This window comes from Heteronotia binoei, chromosome 9 (genome assembly GCF_032191835.1).
Source record: "Heteronotia binoei isolate CCM8104 ecotype False Entrance Well chromosome 9, APGP_CSIRO_Hbin_v1, whole genome shotgun sequence".
NCBI lineage: Eukaryota > Metazoa > Chordata > Lepidosauria > Squamata > Gekkonidae > Heteronotia > Heteronotia binoei.
The window spans coordinates 23376646-23397586 of record NC_083231.1 but is presented as its reverse complement, the minus strand read 5'-3'; the positions used below and the strand labels follow the sequence as shown (position 1 = coordinate 23397586).

General features: G+C 43.7%; 1 protein-coding gene across 1 annotated transcript in view; it reads left to right on the top strand.

Annotated features, from left to right (window-relative positions):
* The window catches only part of ATP10D (ATPase phospholipid transporting 10D (putative)), a 48242-nt gene extending 30976 nt beyond the window's left edge, over positions 1-17266 (top strand). The window contains exons 13-21 of the mRNA XM_060247360.1: positions 1928-2112; positions 4607-4916; positions 6203-6279; positions 8183-8308; positions 9450-9650; positions 11581-11661; positions 14334-14438; positions 15029-15216; positions 16535-17266. Of these exons, the coding sequence (XP_060103343.1) occupies positions 1928-2112; positions 4607-4916; positions 6203-6279; positions 8183-8308; positions 9450-9650; positions 11581-11661; positions 14334-14438; positions 15029-15216; positions 16535-16661 (1400 nt within the window). The 3' untranslated portion in view covers positions 16662-17266. The remainder of the gene's footprint in view (positions 1-1927; positions 2113-4606; positions 4917-6202; positions 6280-8182; positions 8309-9449; positions 9651-11580; positions 11662-14333; positions 14439-15028; positions 15217-16534) is intronic.
* The last annotated feature ends 3675 nt before the right edge of the window (positions 17267-20941 follow it).

The window sequence follows — 20941 nt, the reverse complement described above, 5'->3', positions numbered from 1 at the left end:
TGCATAACAATCCCTAGATTAGGAGAGCAGGCAGCCAGCCAGCCACCAGGGGCTCTGCCACACACCCTAGCAGCCCTCATTAACCCCAGGAGAAGCCTGCACCACCCTTTCTCCACTTCTTTTATGATTTTGGGCAGCGGATGACTTGCTGGCCTTTTGACTGTGGGGGGGGCAGCCCAGGAGAGCCCCAGGTGAGCAAGGCCTGCTTGGGCTGGCTGGATCTCTAGCCAAGCAGGCCTCGCTCACCTGGGGCTCTCCTTTCTTGCATCGGGTTGCTTTTGGCTGGGGGGGGCATATGCTAATGAGTTCCACCACCTATTTTTCTACAAAATTACCCCTTGGAATAGCTAAATATAATAGACAGTAAAATATATTAAATATCACTATGTTATATGCAGATGTGTGTAATATAAAATTATATGGGGATCTAAGACTATGTATTAGACATAGCAAAGGATCATACAATTTCAGTTTGGCTTCGCAAAGGGAAGCTGATAGCCCAGCATAAGTGGGAGAAGAAATTCTCTCATTTATTTATTTTATTTTATCAGATTTATATCCCACTTTCCCCTAATGGGCTGAGGGCAGCTAACAACAGTTAAAAACCATCACGAATATTAAAAACAATATACAGCGAAATCAATTCCACACATTTTAACCATAAAATCCAAGATGCACGTCGATGTTTCTGAATATCTATATTTGTCCACTGGGAAAGTCAGTGGTGTGGGACATTTGCTACCTCCCCTTAACTGTTGAAGGCAAGCTTAAACAGTTGGGTCTTACAGGCCTGGCGGAACTGTGGCAGGTCCCGCAGGGCCCTGATGTTTTCGGGGAGGGCATTCCACAGAGCGGGGGCTATTGTCGAAAATGCTCTGGCTCTAGTGGTGGACAATCAAACTTCTTTCAGTCCGGGAATCTGAAGGAGATTTTGGGAGCCTGAACGTAATGCTTTTGGATGGTGGGAAGCTGTGAACAGACCAAGAGACAACAAATGTATTTTCAGATACTGCAAAATCAGCCCTGATTCTTATGGGTCCCCCCACCTACACCCTGACTTCTTTTCTCAAGCTCTTCATGGGAAAAAAAATCCATACACAAAATTTGTTCCTTGGGCAGGTCTGTTTGGATTGTGGTAGACCACTTCAATACATCCGAAATGCAAAAGGCTCCCTCCTAGCGATCAAACCATTTTGGAAATCTTCAGGAACCAACCCATTTGCAAGGTTTTGTACCTTGACGTGAGATTTCATTGGAAAAAGTGCAGAAAAGGGCAACTAGAATGATTAAAGGTTTGGAACACTTTCCCTATGAAGAAAGGCTAAAACGCTTGGGGCTCTTTAGCTTGAAGAAACATCGACTGCAGGGTGACATGATAGAGGTTTACAAGATTATGTATGGGATGGAGTGGGTAGAGAGAGAAGTAGTTTTCTCCCTTTCTCACAATACAAGAACTCGTGGACATTCAATGAAATTGCTGAGCAGTCGGGTTAGAACGGATAAAAGGAAGTCCTTCTTCACCCAAAGGATGATTAACATGTGGAATTCACTGCCACAGGAGGTGGTGGCGGCTACAAGCATAGCCAGCTTCAAGAGGGGATTGGATAAAAATATGGAGCAGAGGTCCATCAGTGGCTATTAGCCACAGTATGTATATATGTGTGTATATATATATATGTGTGTGTGTGTGTGTATACACACACACATATATTGGCCACTGTGTGACACAGAGTGTTGGACTGGATGGGCCATTGGCCTGATCCAACATGGCTTCTCTTATGTTCTTATGTTCAAAGTCTGTCATATTTTACATAGGATAAACATGAATTTTTTCAACTCCATTTAACTGTCACCTGCAGCTAGCATTCTAATGTGTTTGTTTTCTCTCTCTTAACGTTGCACTTAATCCACATGATTGGTGTTCCAGGGGCTACTGGTGTTGAAGATCGCTTGCAAGAGGGTGTTCCAGACACTATAGCGTCCCTCAGAAGAGCTGGGATCACCATTTGGATGCTGACGGGTGATAAACATGAGACTGCGGTGAACGTGGCCCACGCCTGTAGATTGCTGGAACCATTTGACAGGCTCTTCACTCTCAAGGCTGTCAATCAGGTGAAAATGACGGGGCTGCTGTAACTTTCCCTCTGTCGAGTCCAGTGCACTGCTGCAACACAGTCCTTTTATTGAAGTATTTATGTCTCCCTTTGCTCCCCGGAGGAAGCCAAAGCAGCTAACAGCAGCAACAAAGAAATAAAATAAACACATCCAATAAAGAGACAGAGGAAGAAAATACCTTGGGCTGGTTGGGACTCCATAGCTGACTCATTCAAGGGACACGGGCTAGGCACCAAAGGGCCAAGAGCAGTATGGGAAAAGGCAACATGGATGGCTTATTCTCGTCATCACCTTGCAGATCCATGCAGCCACTAGCTGGATCCAAGGGAGCCCCCAGAAACTCCCCTCCAGAGAGCCAGTTTGGTGTAGCGGTTAAGTGCGTGGACTCTGGAATGGCCTTGAGTCAGCCATAGCTCTGGCAGAGGTTGTCCTTGAAAGGGCAGGTGCTGTGAGAGCCCTCTCAGCCCCACTCACCTCACAGGGTGTTGTGGGGGGAGAAAATATAGGAGATTGTAAGCCGCTCTGATTCAGAGAGAAGGGCAGGGTATAAATCTGCAATTCTTCTTCTTCTTCTCCCCACCATAGTTTGCTGGCGTCTGTTAACTCTGCATTCAATAGATCATTCATTAGTTCATTCACACGTTGAGAACAATGGAGCCCACTCCCCACCCACCCAGGACTGAATAGAGACATAGGATTCTTATCTCACTACAGATTCTAATTTTTTGCCCCTGTCTACATCTTTCTAATCAAACTGATTTCAATGCGCATAATTACCTCTGCATCATGAGTTTCTTCTTTGCAAGAGCCCTCCCACTTTCTGATTGGGATAGAAGCACTCAGAGATCTCCATTCTGGCTCGTATCTGATGAAGGAAGCATTAACTCTCAAAAACGTATACTCCAAAAATCTTGTTCGTCTGTAAAGTGCTACTGGACTCAAATCTATCGTACACCCACATTGCTACCCTCTGAAGTGATCTACATTTTAGTCAGTAGTTGTAAAATGCCTTTGAAAACATAGTAAATTATGTTGACCATACAGATTAGGAGGCTTTTGTCTTGGAAATTGGAACAAATGTCATTTTTGTAAGTTGCTCTTTGTCATATCTTCCTGCAGCCCAGCTTGATTAGCACTAATGTGCTGAGAATTATCTCATTAAAATGGCATTACTTGGAGTATTCCAGGAAATTAATCTACTTAAGCCTTTCTGATGGAGAAAAACCTTTTCTCTCTCTCTCTTTGAAACTATCCAGTCTATTGGTAAAGAAAACAGCATTCAAAATGAAGCCGGTTCCTTTTTACGTGATCGTTACGCCCTCTGGTGGATATATTGATATTGTACGATTCTGTTTCAAATTTGTTTTGGGAGATACTGTTTCATGCAAGACATGCTTTTGTGCTAAAACATGTCATAACTGTTAAATAGGGTTGCCAGCCTCCAGGTGGGGCCTGGAGATCTCCTCCTTTTACAACTGATCTCCAGCTGGCAGAGATCAGCTCCCCTGAATAAAATGATGGCTTTGAAGGTTGGATTTTATGGCATTGTTCCCTACTGCGGCTCCTCCCCTCCCCAAATCCCACCCTCCCCCAGATCCACCCCCAAAGTCCCCAAGTATTTTTCATTACAGACCTGGTAACCTTACATAAAGGTGACTTCAAGAAGTTGAGATGAAAGCAGAAAGTGCAAGAGAAAGAAAAAGGTTATTATAAATTAGTAGGAAAAAGAATTATGCAGATACTGGAGATGAGAAATGCAGGTTTCCCAGATGTCACTGATTATTTATAATAATCTGTCATATATTTATTTATTCATTTATTTATTCAATTTATATCCCTCTCCTTTCCACGCCATACACCTAGAATCTATATATACCCCTAGTTCTGGTTAAAGAACACCCATAACATATTGCATACAAAGGACAAGTTGTAAAATTCATCCAGTGTGATTTTTTTTTCTTTTGGGGGGAAATATTTTATTTTTTATTGCATTTATATCCTACCCTCCCCTAGCAGGCTCAGGGCGGCTAACAACAATTGACAAAACATAGTATTAAGAACAAAATACAATAACATCATTAAAACAATTTGACAGTTCAAAGCAATTAAAAAATATAGTATAATTTCCAATACAGTCGCTAAGATCCAAATGGCGGGTTTCAGTTCCTGTTGAGCACTGCATCTGACAATGTTATAAAATAATTATTTGGCACTCTGAATTTGTACTGGAAGGGTTCCGGTGTCAGTGCTGCAGGGTGGTAAGATGGTGGTCACCTTCCCGTTATTTATTAAACGCCAATTTAAATAATTCTGTCTTACTGTTTACAACCCATGTGCCCTAGTTGTAATGGCGCTGTAATGCTCAATTACCTCCCCCCTCCCTCCCCATGATTACTCCTTCAGCCTCAGGTCAGTGTATGCTGTTGGCAAGTCATCTTTTACACTGTACCAAAAGCCAAGATTGAATTATTATCTTACTTTTCCCATCCAGGATGCCTGTGGACAGCTGATAGACAACATCTTAGAAGAAATGAAGATCTGTCTCTGTCCCAAAGAAAGCCATGTCGCAGACCTTTTGAACATCCCCAGAGCTTCAGTTGGCAACATCCCCCAGCCCAACATTGGCCTAATTATAGATGGACCAACCTTAGACTTTGCCTTGCATGAAACTGCATGCCACAGATTCCTGCAGCTCACAGTACGGGTGCGAGCTGTCATCTACTGCAGAGCAACCCCCTTGCAAAAGAGCCACCTGGTGAAGCTGGTGAGAAAGGAGCTCAAAGTGATGACTCTGGCTATAGGTGAGTCACCTGTCTCGTAGGGGAGCATAAGTGCTGTCTTTTGATAACTGAAAAACTGACTCGGAACATAGTCCTAGGGCACATGGGTTAACTGTAAGCTGCATAGGTAGCTAATAAGTAGTAATGTTCATAATAATGATGATTTCATCCCAGTTTGTGCAGGTTATGAATGCTTTGATGTGCATCGACCTGGTGTTGTATGTCTGGGCTGCCTTGCTCAAGTGAAGCTCATAAAAAACCTTCGGTCTCTGGACCAGAACACCTGGCAGTTCCACGATATCATGTGCTATCTGGTCCCCTCCTCAGCTGGCATATGCACAGCTGGAACTGGGAGCCACATTCTAGCTGTCCGTGAAGTGAGAAACCCCACCAACCAGAAACAGTTACAACTGGAACTGCCAGAAAGCACCCTGCATCGAGGGGCGCTTTCTGCTTGTCTCTTTGCATCTCAACAGCTGGCAACATCAGGAACACTTGCTGGCATACATATCCCATCCCTGCATGTTCCTGGTCCCCACTGGTGTAGGGTAGACATTACCAGCAGTAGCAACATCAGAGAGCTGGATAAAGGCTGTAGGAACACAGGTCCCCAGGGCCAGCCTAAACCAGAGATGAGCTACAGACCAGTTGAAGGCCATGTTTTGATCTATAAGAATTCCAGATTCTTTGTAATTACAAGTTACCTTGGAGACCGGTTGCTCAGGCAGCCTTTTTGAACAGATCACTGTCTTCACATATTCCTGGAAAGAAGACTGTATACAGTCAAAGTACTAATGACCTATCATGCAGTACAAGCAGGACAAGCAAGATCAAAATCACACAGCCCTTTGCCTGTTAGAAGAGAGCATCTCCTTACACTTGGAAGAAAAGAAGGCCCGCTTGACCCTTCCAGTGCATTTTGCTTGTAAAGGAGCAATATATAACTCGTTTATTAGAGTTTAAAATCTCTTTACTCCTAGGGAAAATGGCACTTTACTCCTGGGGGAAATGGCTCAAACTTTGCTCTGAAATCAATATTGTTTTTCTTTTAAGGACAATAGAGTTCTGTTACATGTACTGAACATAACATGTAGCTAGATCCTTTGTAGGCCTAGGACTGTCTCTATTTTTCATTAGTAATATGTCCTACTCCTTCCACATTCTGAGCTGCCAACCTACCACTGTGCAAAACCTATGTGTCCATAAGCCTGGATGCTCTGATTTGACTACAAGATGCTTTCAGTATTGTCTGTGTACAGTGCTCCAAAGACTTTTTTTCATGTGACTTTCCCTCTCTTTCTGAGAAGGTGATGGTGCCAATGACGTCAGCATGATCCAGGTTGCTGATGTGGGAATTGGAATTTCTGGCCAAGAAGGCATGCAGGTAGGAAAGACTAACGAAACCGTAAAAAGCAGCAATGTTTTGTTTGTTTTTTTAATCTGTTTCACTAGGAACCATGAAGCCCAATATATTTGTTAGTGGGATCAAGGGCTGGGTATTTGGTATCCTGTGCCAAAAGGCCCCCAGGTCCACAGAATAGCATTTTTAAAAATTCCTCACCTTATCAGGGTATACAGAAGTTACTGTCTGTAACCCTCAAAAACAGCCCTGTAATCTAGGCTAGGCTGAGAGTGTGTGGCTGGTCCGTTGAAGAACCAATGAGCAGGGATTTGAACCCCAATCTCCTGGTTTAAGTCACCATACTTAGCTGTTCAGTTATAAGTGCCCTGGAAGCCATATAGCTCTAAGGCTTCTTCGTTGGACTATGTGGCCCTGAGGATGAGACTCTTATATTTTAAAAGAGTAGGACTCCAGGTTAGTATAAAACAAAATAAAACTTTATTTGCATATAAGTGTATTGGTTTCGAGATGTTTATAGTTTAATTCTTCAGTGAATAATAATGATTTCTGACTTGAGGTGTCACTCTGTCACTTCACACACTCCTCACTCTCAAATCCTCCTTTCTCTTCCTAACACAACTCTCTGACAGCTTCTGTCTCTCACACTCCTATGATACTATGACAATATTTTGGCGCTCTCTCTAGCCCCTAATTTTTAGACTCTTAATGCCTTTCACTAGTATGAAATTCTAGTTAGAAGACTACTTCTCAGACTCTGTAGACTGCTGACTGACCACAACTGACTATTAACTACTATCACTCTGCTGAGAGTTAACTGCTGATTGACTTCTCTCTCTCTCTCTCCCCCCCCCACCCACCACACACATACTTCTTAGCTTCTCCCACACTCTCTCAGTCACCAACCAATAACCTCACTCACTCATTCCCCTTCTTTCACACGCCCCTTTCTCTACTGCAACTTGCCAACAATTAAAGGAACACACATATATAAATTCAAATAATTACAGGCAGCTTTTCCATTAACAGCAATCATTGGCTTATCAGAGCACTGAACAGTAGTCACAAGGGTACCACAATTTCGATAATCTCTGAGGCACCAAAATGGCTGAAATCATGAGTGTGAATGCAGTGTTATCATGATTTAATGAATTGATCATTTCCATGAATAGAAAAAATGACCAAGAATAAATACTTAGAGGGTCTTAGTTGGAAATTAATGAATAATAAAGTACTGTAATGATTGTTACTGTAACAATGATTGTTGAAGTACTGTAATGATTGTTACCTGAGAGAAGTGTTGAAGGGAAGAAGAGAAGGTGAGGAAGGGACAGAGATAATGGAAAATATGATGCTGAGGCAGAAAGATAGAGAGGGCTGGGTTAACTGATAGTTACTTCTTTATCTACTGATTCACTGATTAGTGAGGTTTGATGACTAAGGAAAAAAGGAGAAAAGCTCTAATGGGTTATTTTGATTTGAGAAATCAACTGGCAGAGGTTGTATTAAACTGGAGAGCCAGTTTGGTGTAGTGGTTAAGTGTGCGGACTCTTATCTGGGAGAACCGGGTTTGATTCCCCACTCCTCCACTTGCACCTGCTAGCATGGCCTTGGGTCAGCCATAGCTCTGGCAGAGGTTGTCCTTGAAAGGGCAGCTGCTGTGAGAGCCCTCCCCAGCCCCACCCACCTCACAGGGTGTCTGTTGTGGGGGAGGAAGATAAAGGAGATTGTGAGCCGCTCTGAGACTCTTCGGAGTGGAGGGCGGGATATAAATCCAATATCATCATCATCTTCTTCTAAATAAGGGAACTAGTTCAGGGCAAGATAAATGCTAGTCAAGCTACTACATAGTTGTTGTTACTACACAGTTGTTGTTGCCCTTTCTGTGGTAGCTGTAGCCTTTCATTCCCTTTGTGCTTGTTTTCAGGCTGTGATGGCAAGTGATTTTGCAGTTTCTCAGTTCAAACACCTCAACAAACTGCTGCTTGTTCACGGCCACTGGTGTTACCATCGACTGGCCAACATGGTCCTTTATTTTTTCTACAAGAATTTGGTACGTTGCTAACAGGAACAGCGTGGACTGTGGACCCAGGGAACTGCCGCTTAATGTTCATGAGCAGGAATGGGGGACTAGCAGGCTCAGAATCCAGACTCTGACAGCAGAAATTGCTTCTGCCCATCTGTCTGGGGTTGAGGGTCACTGCTCCAGAGGCATTTAATAATCAATTAAAAATGGTCTGTGCCAGAAATGCAATTGTCTGTCAGCATTAATAAGGGATTGTGACAATCGGGCTTCTTCGTTCGTAAGAAACCTCAGCATGCCAAAGGGACCTTTTCTGTAGCTTTTCACTGAGGGAGTATGTCTGAGACAGGCTGACAATTTCTAATCACGGCTCTTAAAAGTTTAAACACGCATGGATTTATGTCGAAGCATCAGGTAAGTGGGATCTGAACCCAACTCTCCTCGGTCCTAGCTCGACACTGCAGCACGCTAGCTTTCCATGGGCTCGTGCTGCGTTGAGGAACCATGTGAGTTTGGAGGGGGTGCTGGTAATGATTAGCATATAGCACAACTGGAGGCTCTAGCCAAACACCTCTGCACATGGGAGAGCGACCTTGGAGATTATTTTCAAGCAGACATCATTGACTTTCTATCCACCTTCAGTTCAGCTTAGCTCATAGTCATGGCTCCTTTTTCCACTTTGTATTCTAACCAGAATAGAACAGAATAGAAAAGTGGGATAAAGATGCAATGTAGTCCATCTTCTATCATAAAAGAATCAAGTCATAGGGACTGGGTACTGAAAAAAGAGGAGCCCCTAGCTTTATTCGCACTAGTTTTTGATTGAGTTTAAGCTGCATGTATTTGATTGGAGGGGGGGAGGCAGGGTAAATGGCCTTTATGATATTGTGAGTCACCTTGAGCCACAAAGGAAAAGCAAAAGATAAATATTTTTAAAATACATAAACAGTCCTTTCCTTGCTGTTCTAAGGTTTTGAAGAGGATCCATTTTTGAAAATACTGCCATATTCAGAATGTGTTTAATCTTATGAACTACTTTTGAAACCTTTGTCCCAACTGGCTGCTGATGTGGAGGAGCTGCAAAACTGGGGGATCCCCCACTTGGACCTTTAGACTGACAAGCCTCAATTTATCTCTTTTCCCCTTTCGTTGTCCCCTTTTATCTTAACAGGCATACATAGGCATCCTGTTCTGGTATCAGTTCTTCAATGGGTTTTCAGGAATAGCCATGATTGACCAGTGGAGTCTGGTTTTTTTCAATCTTCTCTTCACATCAGTGCCACCCATCATTTACGGTGTTTTGGACAAAGATGTATCTGCAAACATCCTTCTCCGCATACCAGAACTTTACAAGCCTGGTCAGAGATCTGAGGTACTCTCTGGGTTGGCCCAAATGCCCTTGGTATTGTGTTGCCTGTTCCTCCTCAGTTGAACCTGACTAGTCTCCCACACACATACTCCCTTCTTCAAATCCTGTGGTCTGGATGTGGAAATGAAAAGCAGTATTTCACTAGGCCTCTAGCCAGTTACCAGTGGCCTCTAGCCACTAGATTGCGGCCCCGTGGCGCAGAGTGGTAAAGCTGCAGTACTGTGGTCTGAACTCTCTGCTCACAACCTGAGTTCGATTCCGGCGGAAGCTGGGTTTTCAGGTAGCCGGCCCAAGGTTGGCTCAGCCTTCCATCCTTCTGAGGTCGGTAAAATGAGTACCCAGCTTGCTGGGGGGGGGGGGGGGAAGTGTAAAAGACTGGAGAAGGCAATGGCAAACCACCCCGTAAAAAGTCTGCCGTGAAAACGTTGTGAAAGCAACGTCACCCCAGAGTCGGAATCGACTGGTGCTTGCACAGGGGACCTTTCCTTTCCTAGCCACTAGGCCTCTATCTAGGTGGCCTGAAGAGAGTAGCTGTTTTCACTAGCTTCCCCATGAACTGCTGTTGCTTATTTATGTTTCATACAGAAGGAAGCTTTGGCAGAGATGTGGGCCTCGTTGTACACTCAGTGAAAGTCAGCCTGGAACTGTCCTGGAGGCCACTAGACTAGATACATTAAATAGGAAGGGCAACTGAGGTGCAATTATTTGGCCAAAATGGCACAGCAGGTGAGCAGTAGAGATGGAGGGCTTCATGTAGGATATAGCTAGAGTGATCTACGCAATTACTTCCAGGCTGGATTACTGTAACTCACTCTACGCAGGGCTACCTTTAGGTCTGATCTGGAAACTGCAGCTAGTACAGAATGCAGCATTACGCTTGCTGACAGCAGTGCCTTTGCAGGCATGCATTCAGCCAGTACTGCGCCAACTGCACTGGCTGTCAATTGAATACCAGCTCCAGTTCAAGGTTATGGTCTTGAAGCCCTATGCAGCCTGAGACCACCATACCTTTGGAACTGCCTTTCCCCATATGAGCCCCAGAGCTTTACGCTCTTCCAGCTAACACCTCCTGGTGATCCCCAGCCCAAGGGACATCTGCTTAGGCTCAACCAGGGCAATGGCTTTTTTGCCCCTTGCCCCAACCTGATGGAACATACTCCCACCCAAGACCAGGGCCCTGCTGGACTTATTACCACCTTCAAGGCCTGTAAAGTGGATCTGCTCAAACAGCCTTTTGGCTGAGGAGGTGGACATTCAACCATTCCAGCCTCTCCTGTTTTTATGGCCCCTTTCACAGTGCCCTGCTGCTCCAAATGCTATTTCAGCACTGGAGTTCCCTTTGGTACCTATATCCACCTGATAAGAGTCCTGGGTTTTCTGCTGCTATCTATTGTTGCCATTCATTGTTTTATTGCTTGTGTTGTTTTATGGATTCAGTCCACTTGCGGGATAGGGGAATCATCATCACAAAAACTGAGCCCTGATGGCACAGTCTTTGTGTACAGATTTCACATTGTCTTGTGTGCAGTCCACGTGCAACTCTTGGTAATATAGAATAGGCGAAGAAAAGTTCTTTTACTAAATTAGTTTCTGTTGGTAAACAGACAAAGCAAGCTCTTTCTGACTGGGACAATTTCTTATCCTGGTTGTGCAACTTAAAGTCTGTGTTTTTGTGTGCCAACAACATGTTTCTATTTAGTTTTGTTTGTTTGAAACATGGTTTGTCATGTCTGTTATTTGATAAGCAGCACTCTGGTCTGAGTTTCACTGGAGGCTGAACTCTTCTGTACTGTTGTACAGGACTTCTGAGCATAACTTTTGAAAGCTCAGTAGCCTTAGCCACATCAGAAGGTGTCGTTTTCCCTCCAAAAATTATTTAATTGTGTATCTACCTAAAGCCAAGGATGTGTTTTCTCCCATGTTTCTTTTTCAGCCTTATGTATCCTCAGTCTTCTTCATCAACTTGATAGATGCCATTTATCAAAGCCTGGCTTGCTTTTTCATCTCTTACATGGTAAGTTTTGGGAAAGTACACTGCTGTTGTCTTGTGCTCTTCCAGCCTTGTTCTAAATATCAAACAGAGCCAATTTTGCCTGAATAGCCCAGGCTACCTCGATCTTGCTGGGTGTCAGGAGCTAACCAGGGTCGGCCCTGAATAGTGTTTGGATGGGAGACCTCCAGGAATTAGCAGGGTCGTGACGTGGAGGCAGGCAATGGCAAACCACCCCTGAATGTCTCTTGCTCAAAAGCCCTACTGGGTCACCATAAGTCAGCGATGATTTGATGGCAAAAAAACAGCTACTGAATCAGCAAAAGTTAGAGTCTCTTGTATAAGGGAGGTCACCTTAAAGCAGAGAAAGATGCCAACATTAGTGGAACAGGTTCAACTCCATATTAGTTGATATTTTTTTTTAAAGTACAAAAAACTCTAAAACCCTAAAATTGATAGAACTAACAGCATTGAGAACATTCAGGAAATATAAAATATTTTTGTTAGCTCTAAGTTTGTTAACTCTAAACCTTCAAATATCCTTCAACTATTATGTATTTATTTTGATTTTGCTGGATTTATATCCCAACCTCCCTGCAAGTGGGCTTTGCGTGGGGGCGGGGCAGTAACAACAGCTTTTACAAAACCATTAAAAATTATTTTAACAAATCGCTGAAAACCATTTAAAAGATGGCAAAACTGTACATTAATTTATAAGCAAAGCTGATAGATAACAAAACATAGAGTTACGGCAGAAGCAATAGTAACATCTTTTTACATGGGCAAATATAATAGGGCAGTTTCCAGCAAGGAAGGCCAGATGATTGGGGTCCGCCACCTCAATTAAAGGCCTGGTGGAACAGCTCCATTTTATAGGCCCTGGAAACTGTAGTAGATCTTGCAAGGCCCTGACCTCAGGCAGGAGCATGTCCCACCAGCAGGGGCCAGGGCAGAGAAGGCGGCCCTGGTCAAGGCTAAGCAGATGTCCTTTGGGCTGGGGACAGCCAGCAAATGTTGGTCATTATGTACATTGTCTTTAATCATACTGTATTACACAGAGGAAGATAATTGAAATCAGTGTGAATGTACCCAGAACATAATAACATAAGAGAAGCCATGTTGGATCAGGCCAACGGCCCATCCAGTCCAATACTCTGTGTCACACAGTGGCAAAAAATTTTATATACACACATACACTGTGGCTAATAGCCACTGATGGACCTGTGCTCCATATTTTTATCTAAACCCCTCTTGAAGGTGGCTATACTTGTGGCCGCCACCACCTCCTGTGGCAGTGAATTCCACATGTTAATCACCCTTTGGGTGAAGAAGTACTTCCTTTTATCCGTTTTAACCTTTCTGCTCAGCAATTTCATCGAATGCCCAGGAGTTCTTGTATTGTGAGAAAGGGAGAAAAGTACTTCTTTCTCTACTTTCTCCATCCCATGCATTATCTTGTAAACCTCTGTCACCCCGCAGTCGACGTTTCTCCAAGCTAAAGAGTCCCAAGCGTTTCAACCTTTCTTCATAGGGAAAGTGCTCCAGCCCTTTAATCATTCTAGTTGCCCTTCTCTGGACTTTCTCCAATGCTATAATATCCTTTTTGAGGTGCGGCGACCAGAACTGCACACAGTACTCCAGATGAGACCGCACCATCGATTTATACAGGGGCATTATGATACAGGCTGATTTGTTTTCAATCCCCTTCCTAATAATTCCCAGCATGGCGTTGGCCAGGATCCCTCTTTCTTCTTAACTGAATTCTTCTTCTGATTAATGAATTTGTATTTTTTTTTTTTTTTTGGTGAATGAATTGTGATTTTTTTGATAAACTGTAATATTTTTCCAGATAAATCTGTGACGGCTTTTCTTCATAAATTTGGAACTATATGTGTTTAGAATTGTTGACTTTATCAATTATTTGTGATTTCCTATAGGATAATAAGTAATAGTATATTATTATAGTAATAGTATATTAATAAGAGAGCCAGTTTGGTGTAGTGCAGGGGTGGCCAATGGTAGCTCTCCAGATATTTTTTGCCTACAACTCTCATCAGCCCCAGTCACCATGGCCAATGGCTGGGGCTGATGGGAATTGTAGGCAAAAAACATCTGGAGAGCTACCGTTGGCCACCCCTGGTGTAGTAGTTAAGTGTGCGGACTCTTATCTGGGAGAACCAGGTTTGATTCCCCACTCCTCCACTTGCACCTGCTGGAATGGCCTTGGGTCAGCCATAGCTCTGGCAGAGGTTGTCCTTGAAAGGGCAGCTGCTGTGAGAGCCCTCTCAGCCCCACCTACCTCACAGGGTGTCTGTTGTGGGGTGGGAGGTAAAGGAGATTGTGAGCCGCTCTGAGACTCAGATTCGGAGTGGAAGGTGGAATATAAATCCAATATCTTCTTATCTTCTTCATCTAAATGGCTTTTGTAATAATAGGTTTATTTTTAAAGCACCAAGAAAATTCTGCACACTTTACCATGGTATTTGTTGTTGTTGTTGTTTTGCTGTATTTACTATTCCATACACTTTAGCAAATGTTGGTCAGCAGAGCACTAGGCTCTATGAGGGACATATGGGGAGAGACGGTCCCTTCTTACTAGATATTAGTGAGAAGAAAAGTAGAAAAAAGTTGAAAGAGCTGTATGGACTTTTGTGGGACTAGAGGCAAGAAAATACAAACTTCTTGTTCCTTTGCAGACATATGCTGGTTCTGATATAGACATCTTTTCCTTTGGGGGACCTCTGAACACTTCTATCTTCTTTATAATACTGCTACACCTTCTGATTGAAAGCAAATCTGTGGTGAGTATATTTTTCATTCATTTGAAGGCTTAATTCACACAGTATTCTTGGGTTGGCAAAGATTAGTACAAAATGTACTTTTACCAGTAACATCATGAATGTGTTGATTGAAATATACCCTCGTATTTCAGTACCACAGCAGATAGGCTTTGGCAGTTCAAATGTGGCAGGCATATCAGCTAGCCACACAAGCACCCACTCAAACAGCGTTTACTGTGAGAACTTCACCGTATATAAAAGGAATGTGAGAATCAGGCCTGATCTCACAAAACAACTGCTTGGTCCCTGAATGACAATTTAAGAGGTCTTGACTAACTCCATCTCACTCTCTCAGTTTTGTAGAATCCATTATTCAACATATTGATTTGTGGGTAAATTCCAGCCATATCAATGGAGGGTTACCCATAATTAGACATGGAAGTCTAAACATATTTCTGGCTTTCTTCTCATCTCACACACCAGAGAGAACCAGAGAGAGGGTTACCCATAATTAGACATGGCAGTCTAAACATATTTCTGGCTTTCTTCTCATCTCTCACACCAGAGAGAAGCAGGTCTTAATACACTTGTTCTTTTTTTAAAAAAAATAGAATTGGATACATGAGGTTGCTATCTTGGGAAGTGTGGCCCTGTATTTCTTCTTCGCTGTCGTCTTTGGAGCTTCCTGCATTCTCTGCAACCCACCAGCCAACCCATACTGGATCATGCAGAGGCACCTGGCTGATCCAAGGTTCTTCTTGGTTTGCATCATGTCGACAGTGGTGGCTCTGTTTCCCAGGTATTTTACTAGTTCTGATCCAGAACTCTTTGGGATAGAAAGCAATTTCATTTCTGTGTGACCTGGTGCACTGTGGTTCTTTTGCCTTTGCTTCCTGTATTACACTGCAATAGATCTGAGTCAGTCACAGAGTATAAACTCAACAGGGAGTTATGGCCACAGCCAATCCCAGCTCTTTGTAAAGTGTGCCTCTGTTCTAAAACACCTGCTTCTCCCATTCACGCTTTACGCTTTTAGTGTTGGCCTGCAGTAGAAGAGCTTTCTGACAAAGAGAGGGTGGACTCTCAAAAGCTTATACCCTGGACATCTTGTTGGTCTTTAAGGTGCATTTAGACTCAAAGCCATATCTTAGGTTTATGTCTTACAATAGTGTGTGAAGTGGCATGAAGCAAACAGCACTATTGTAGGTGACATGCAACTTTCCCCATGTATTTGAGGGAAATTAGTTACTATAAGCCAGAGGTGGCCAAACTTGTGTAACGTAAGAGCCACATAGACTAAACATCAGATGATTGAGAGCCACAAGACATGAATGCCAGATGTCTGAGAGAACGAAGGAAGATGGGGAGAGAGGTGGAAAGAAAACAATTTTAACTTTAAATTAATTCTTCAAGCCACTGGCTGACTTGGCTTGGAGAAGCAATTTAATGAGAGAAATGCCTTTTCCATGCTGGCCGATGGGCGGTGAGGGCTTTGAGAGCCACACAATATGTGTGAAAGAGCCACATGTGGCTCCCGAGCCACAGTTTAGCCACCCCTGCTATAAGCACTCCGAAGACATCGATCCAGATGCCCTTGAAGATCATCCATTAAGGCAACCAACACCGTCTCTGTCCCATGGGCTGGGCAGAAACCAGGATGTCAGCTTCCTCCAAGAAAGCCTGCAGCTGTGTCGCCACTGCCCGCTCTACTCCCTTGCCCAGAAATGATAAATTTGAGACTGGGCGGTAATTTGTGAGGACCATAGGGTCCAAGGATGGTTTGTTCAGGAGAAGGCGGACCACTGCTTCTTTCAAGGCCCCTGGGAAAGTCCCCATCAAGAGGGACATGTTGATAATAATCTTCAGGGGAAACCCGCACCTCATTGCCACAGGCTTTAACCAGCAATGATGGGCAAGGGTCAAAGAGGCATGTGGTGGGCTTTACAGTTGCCAGAGTCTTATCCACTTCCTCCTGAGAGAATGGTAGTTATAACCGCAAGGATACAGAAATTATTTTCTCTCAGGTCAGAACAGTACGTTTCCCCAAGGCCTCATACTAAAGTGTTACACTGAATTCACCTTTATTTACAACTTTCCCTACTCTTTTTCTATCCTAGGTATATCTTCAGGGTGATGCAAGGGACCGTTTTTCCTACTCCATTAATGAAAGCCAAACGAGTGGAATGTCAGCGTGCTGAGCCATGGGAAAGTCAGATGTGCAGCAATGAGATAGCCCAAGAATGAGTCAGTATGGTTATGCCGCCTGCCTATGAGAGAGGGACCACAACCAGGCATATTGCCTGAGGGACGAAGCTGAGGAAGGGCAAGAAGCTGGGTTTAGCCACTGCTGCCACCTCGACCTATGAGGAGGCCCAGCTGAGTGCCGCAGTGCTATTGCTTCTATCAGCCACCCTCCTGCTTTCTAAGCCACTGCCTGGGCCACCATTTTGTACCCCTCCCCCCTCCACTTGCAGGTCCAGCCTGCATGGCGTATCTGGCAAGGAAGAGGCACACAGTTTGGGGGTCCCCCATGGCAAAGAAAACCTACAACCTGCTCTTCAAGATGATACTGATTTGCAACTCAGGCACCAGCAAGACCTACGTGCTCTTCTGTTCCTCCAACGATGCCTTCAACACTACCTTCATCTGCACTGTTGACATAGATTTGGATACGGGGGTGGGGGGGTGGTCATGGTGTGGTGCTGCACAAAATGGCTACCTGAACTCTGAGTTATCTGCTCCCACCTCCTCTATCATTGAAGGAGATATATACTTGTGAAGAAATATGTGAATCTGAGCATGGCAGCTCAATTGAGAGTCTCTGGGTAAAAATAAAAGGAGTAAAAAAACCAGTGATATTATGGTAGGGGTCTGCTATAGAAACCAAGCCAGGCAGAGGACTTGGATTAGATACTCCTACAACAGATTGCAAAGTTCTCCAAAAGAAGGGACATAGTGATCATGGGAAATTTCAGTTACTCAGACATCTGTTGGAAGTCCAACTCTGCTAAAAAGGAAAGGTCAAATAGATTCCTGACTTGTCTTGCTGACAACTTGCTTTTCCAAAAAGTGAAGAAGGAAACAAGGGGATCTGCTATCTTGGACTTAATTTTCACCAACAATGAAGAACTGATTGATGAAGTGGAAAGAGTAGGCACCCTGGGCAGTAGTGACCATGTGATTTTGAAATTTACAACCTCAGGGAAGGGAAAAGCTATACTTAGACAGACATAGGTTGAACTTCAAAAAGGCAAACTTTGACAAACTTAGAACTATTCTGGGTAAAATCCCATGGTCAGAAATACTTAGGAAGAAGGGGGTTCAAGAGGGGTGGGAGTTTCTTAAAAGCGAAATACTGAAAGCACAATCACAGACAATTCCTATGAGAAGAAAAAATGGAAGAAGCCTAAAGAAACTGAGGTGCCTCCATAAACAGCTCTCTAAAGACTTGAGAAATAAAAAAGACTCCTTTAGGAATTGGAGGGAGGACCTTATAACCAAGGATGAATATAAACAAATCACCAGTGCTTGTAGAGAAAAAGTTAGGAAAGCTTAAGCTCAGTATGAGCTTAGGTTGGCCAAAGATGCTAAAAACAACAAAAACGGGTTCTTTTCTTATGTTCAGAGTAAAAAAAAGAGCAAGGACATGATGGGTCCATTGCGAGGGCAAGAAAGTAAAATTGTAACAGGTAATGAAGAGAGGGCGGAACTGCTCAGTTCCTGCTTTTCCTCAGTCTTCACTTCTGAGGGAAACAGTGCACAACATGGCAAAAATAGAACATACTGTATAATGAGGGTATGGAGTTGCAACTTAGGATCAACATGGGAGTAGTACATAAACACCTAGTTTCTTTGAATGAAACTGAGTTCTCAGAGCCAGATGAACTGCATCCAAGTGTACTAAAAGAGCTTGCGGATGCAATTTCTGAGCCTCTGGCTATTATTTTTGAAAATTCTTGGAGAACAGGAGAGGTGCCGGAAGATTGGAGGCAGGCAAATGTTGTCCCCATCTTCAAGAAGAGGAAAAAGGAGGATCCAGGTAACTACCAACCTGTCAGCTTGACATCTATACCTGGAAAAGTTTTAGAACAAATCATCAAACAGTCAGTCCTGGAACATTTAGAAAGGATGGCTGTGATTTCTAAGAGCCAGCATGGATTTCTCAAGAACAAGTCATGTCAGACTAACGTGATCTCTTTTTTTGAGCAAGTGACTACCTTGCTGGATCAGGGAATGCTGTAGACATAGTTTATCTTGATTTCAGTAATGCTTTTAATAAGGTTCCACATACTATCCTTGTTGACAAGTTGGTAAAATGTGGTTTGGGTCCTGTTACCATTAGTCAGATCTGTAACTGGTTGACAGATCACACCCAAAGAGTGCTTGTGAATGATTCCTCATCCAGTTGGAGAGGAGTGACAAGTAGAGTGCCTCAAGGATCTGTCCTAGGACCTGTTTTGTTCAACATCTTTATAAATAATTTGGATGAAGGAATAGAGGGAATGCTTATTAAATTTGCAGATGATACTAAATTGGGAGGGGTTTCAAATACATTAGAAGACAGAAACAGGATACAGGATGACCTTGACAGGCTGGAAAACTGGGCTAAAACCAATAAAATGAATTTTAACAGGGATAAATGTAAAGTTCTGCATTTAGGTAGGAAAAATCCAGTGCATGGATGGGGGAGACCTGTCTTAGCAGTAGTATGTGCGAAAAGGATCTAGGGGTCTTAGTGGACCATACACTGAACATGAGTCAACAGTGTGATATGGTGGCTAAAAAGGCAAATGCAATTTTGGTCTGTATCAACAGAAGTATGATGTCCAGATCACGTGAAATGATATCACTTTACTCTGCTCTGGTAAGAGCTCACCTGGAGTATTGTGTTCAGTTTTGGGCACCACATTTTAAGAAGGATATAGACAAGCTGGAACGGGTCCAGAGGAGGGCGACAAAGATGGTGAGGGATCTGGAGACCTATGAAGAAAGGTTGAAGGAGCTGGGCATGTTCCAGGCATGCCTCCTCCTGGAGAGGAGGTGGCTGAGAGGTGATATGATCACCGTCTTCAAGTACTTGAAGGATTGTCATATAGAGGATGGTGTGGAATGGTTTTCTGTGGCCCCAGGAGGTAGGATCAGAACCAATGGGCTAAAATTAAATCAAAAGAGTTTCCAGCTCAACATTAGGAAGAACCTAACCGTTAGAGCAGTTCCTCAGTGGAACAGGCTTCTTCAGGAAGTGGTGGCTCTCCTTCCTTGAAGATTTTTAAACAGAGGCTAGATGGAGGCAGGCAAATGTTGTCCCCATCTTCAAAAAGGGGACAAAGGAGGATTTGGGTAACTACTGACAGCAATGAAGATCCTGTGAATTTGGGGGGCGGTATTTGTGAATTTCCTGCATTGTACAGGGGGTTGGACTAGATGACCTTGGAGTAGGCTTGCCAATCCCCAGGTCCCAGCGGGGGTTCTTCCACTTTCCCAGGCTGCTCCCTGCCCCCAGTCAGCTGGCCAGCGGGGGGAAGCCCTGTCCCTAAAGCCACCATGTGACTATCCCCCTCCAGAGGCTCCAGTCTCTGATTGGAAAGGCTTCCTCTTGGGATGGAGTGTCTGTGTTACTTGGAAGAAGTTGGCTGCAACTCGTGAGTAGACAGGCCAAGCCCTCACTTCAGAGTCGCCAGAAACGTGGGGGGGGAGGAACATCTGCTGAGCACTTCATTATTCCCTATGTGGAGATCGATTCTCATAGGGTATAATGGGGAATTGATCTGAGGTTTTGGGGGCTCTGGGGGAGCTGTTTTTTGAGGTAGAGACACCATATTTTCAGTATTGTATCTAGTGCCTCTCCCCAAAGTACCCCCCAAGTTTCAAAATGATATGCTCAGGGGGTCCAATTCTATGAGCCCCAAAAGAAGGTGCCCCTATCCTTCATTATTTCCTATGGAAGGAAGACATTTAAAAAAGGTGTGCTGTCCTTTTAAATGTGATGGCCAGAACTCCCTTGGAGTTCAATTATGCTTGTCACACCCTTGTTTCTGGCTTTGCCCCCAATGTCTCCTGGCTCCACCCCCAAAGTCCCTAGATATTTCTTGAATTGGACTTGGCAACCCTACCTTGGAGGTCCCTTCCAACTCTATGATTCTACGATCAGCTGATAAATCACACCACACTGTTAAACTGGCCCCATTTTATGGGTAAAACTGTACAAAAATCACAGAGACCCTCAAAACAAGCTTAGAGATCTATAACAAGTTTCTTTCAGCAAGAAAAACTGTGAGCCCTACAGCCTTCTTCCTAGATCAGGGTAAACAAAATGGCTGCCAATGAAGCAGGTGAAAATATTATGCTACCTGGCTCAAACAAAACAGAATTTTTATTTATTTATTATTTAAACTTTTAGGTCACCCTTCCCTGCAAGCAGGGCTCAGGGTGGCTTACATCAATGTAACAACACAATTTACATTATTTACTATTAAGTTAATAATAAAAGCATAATACAGATCCCCAAAATAAAGCAGTTGCAG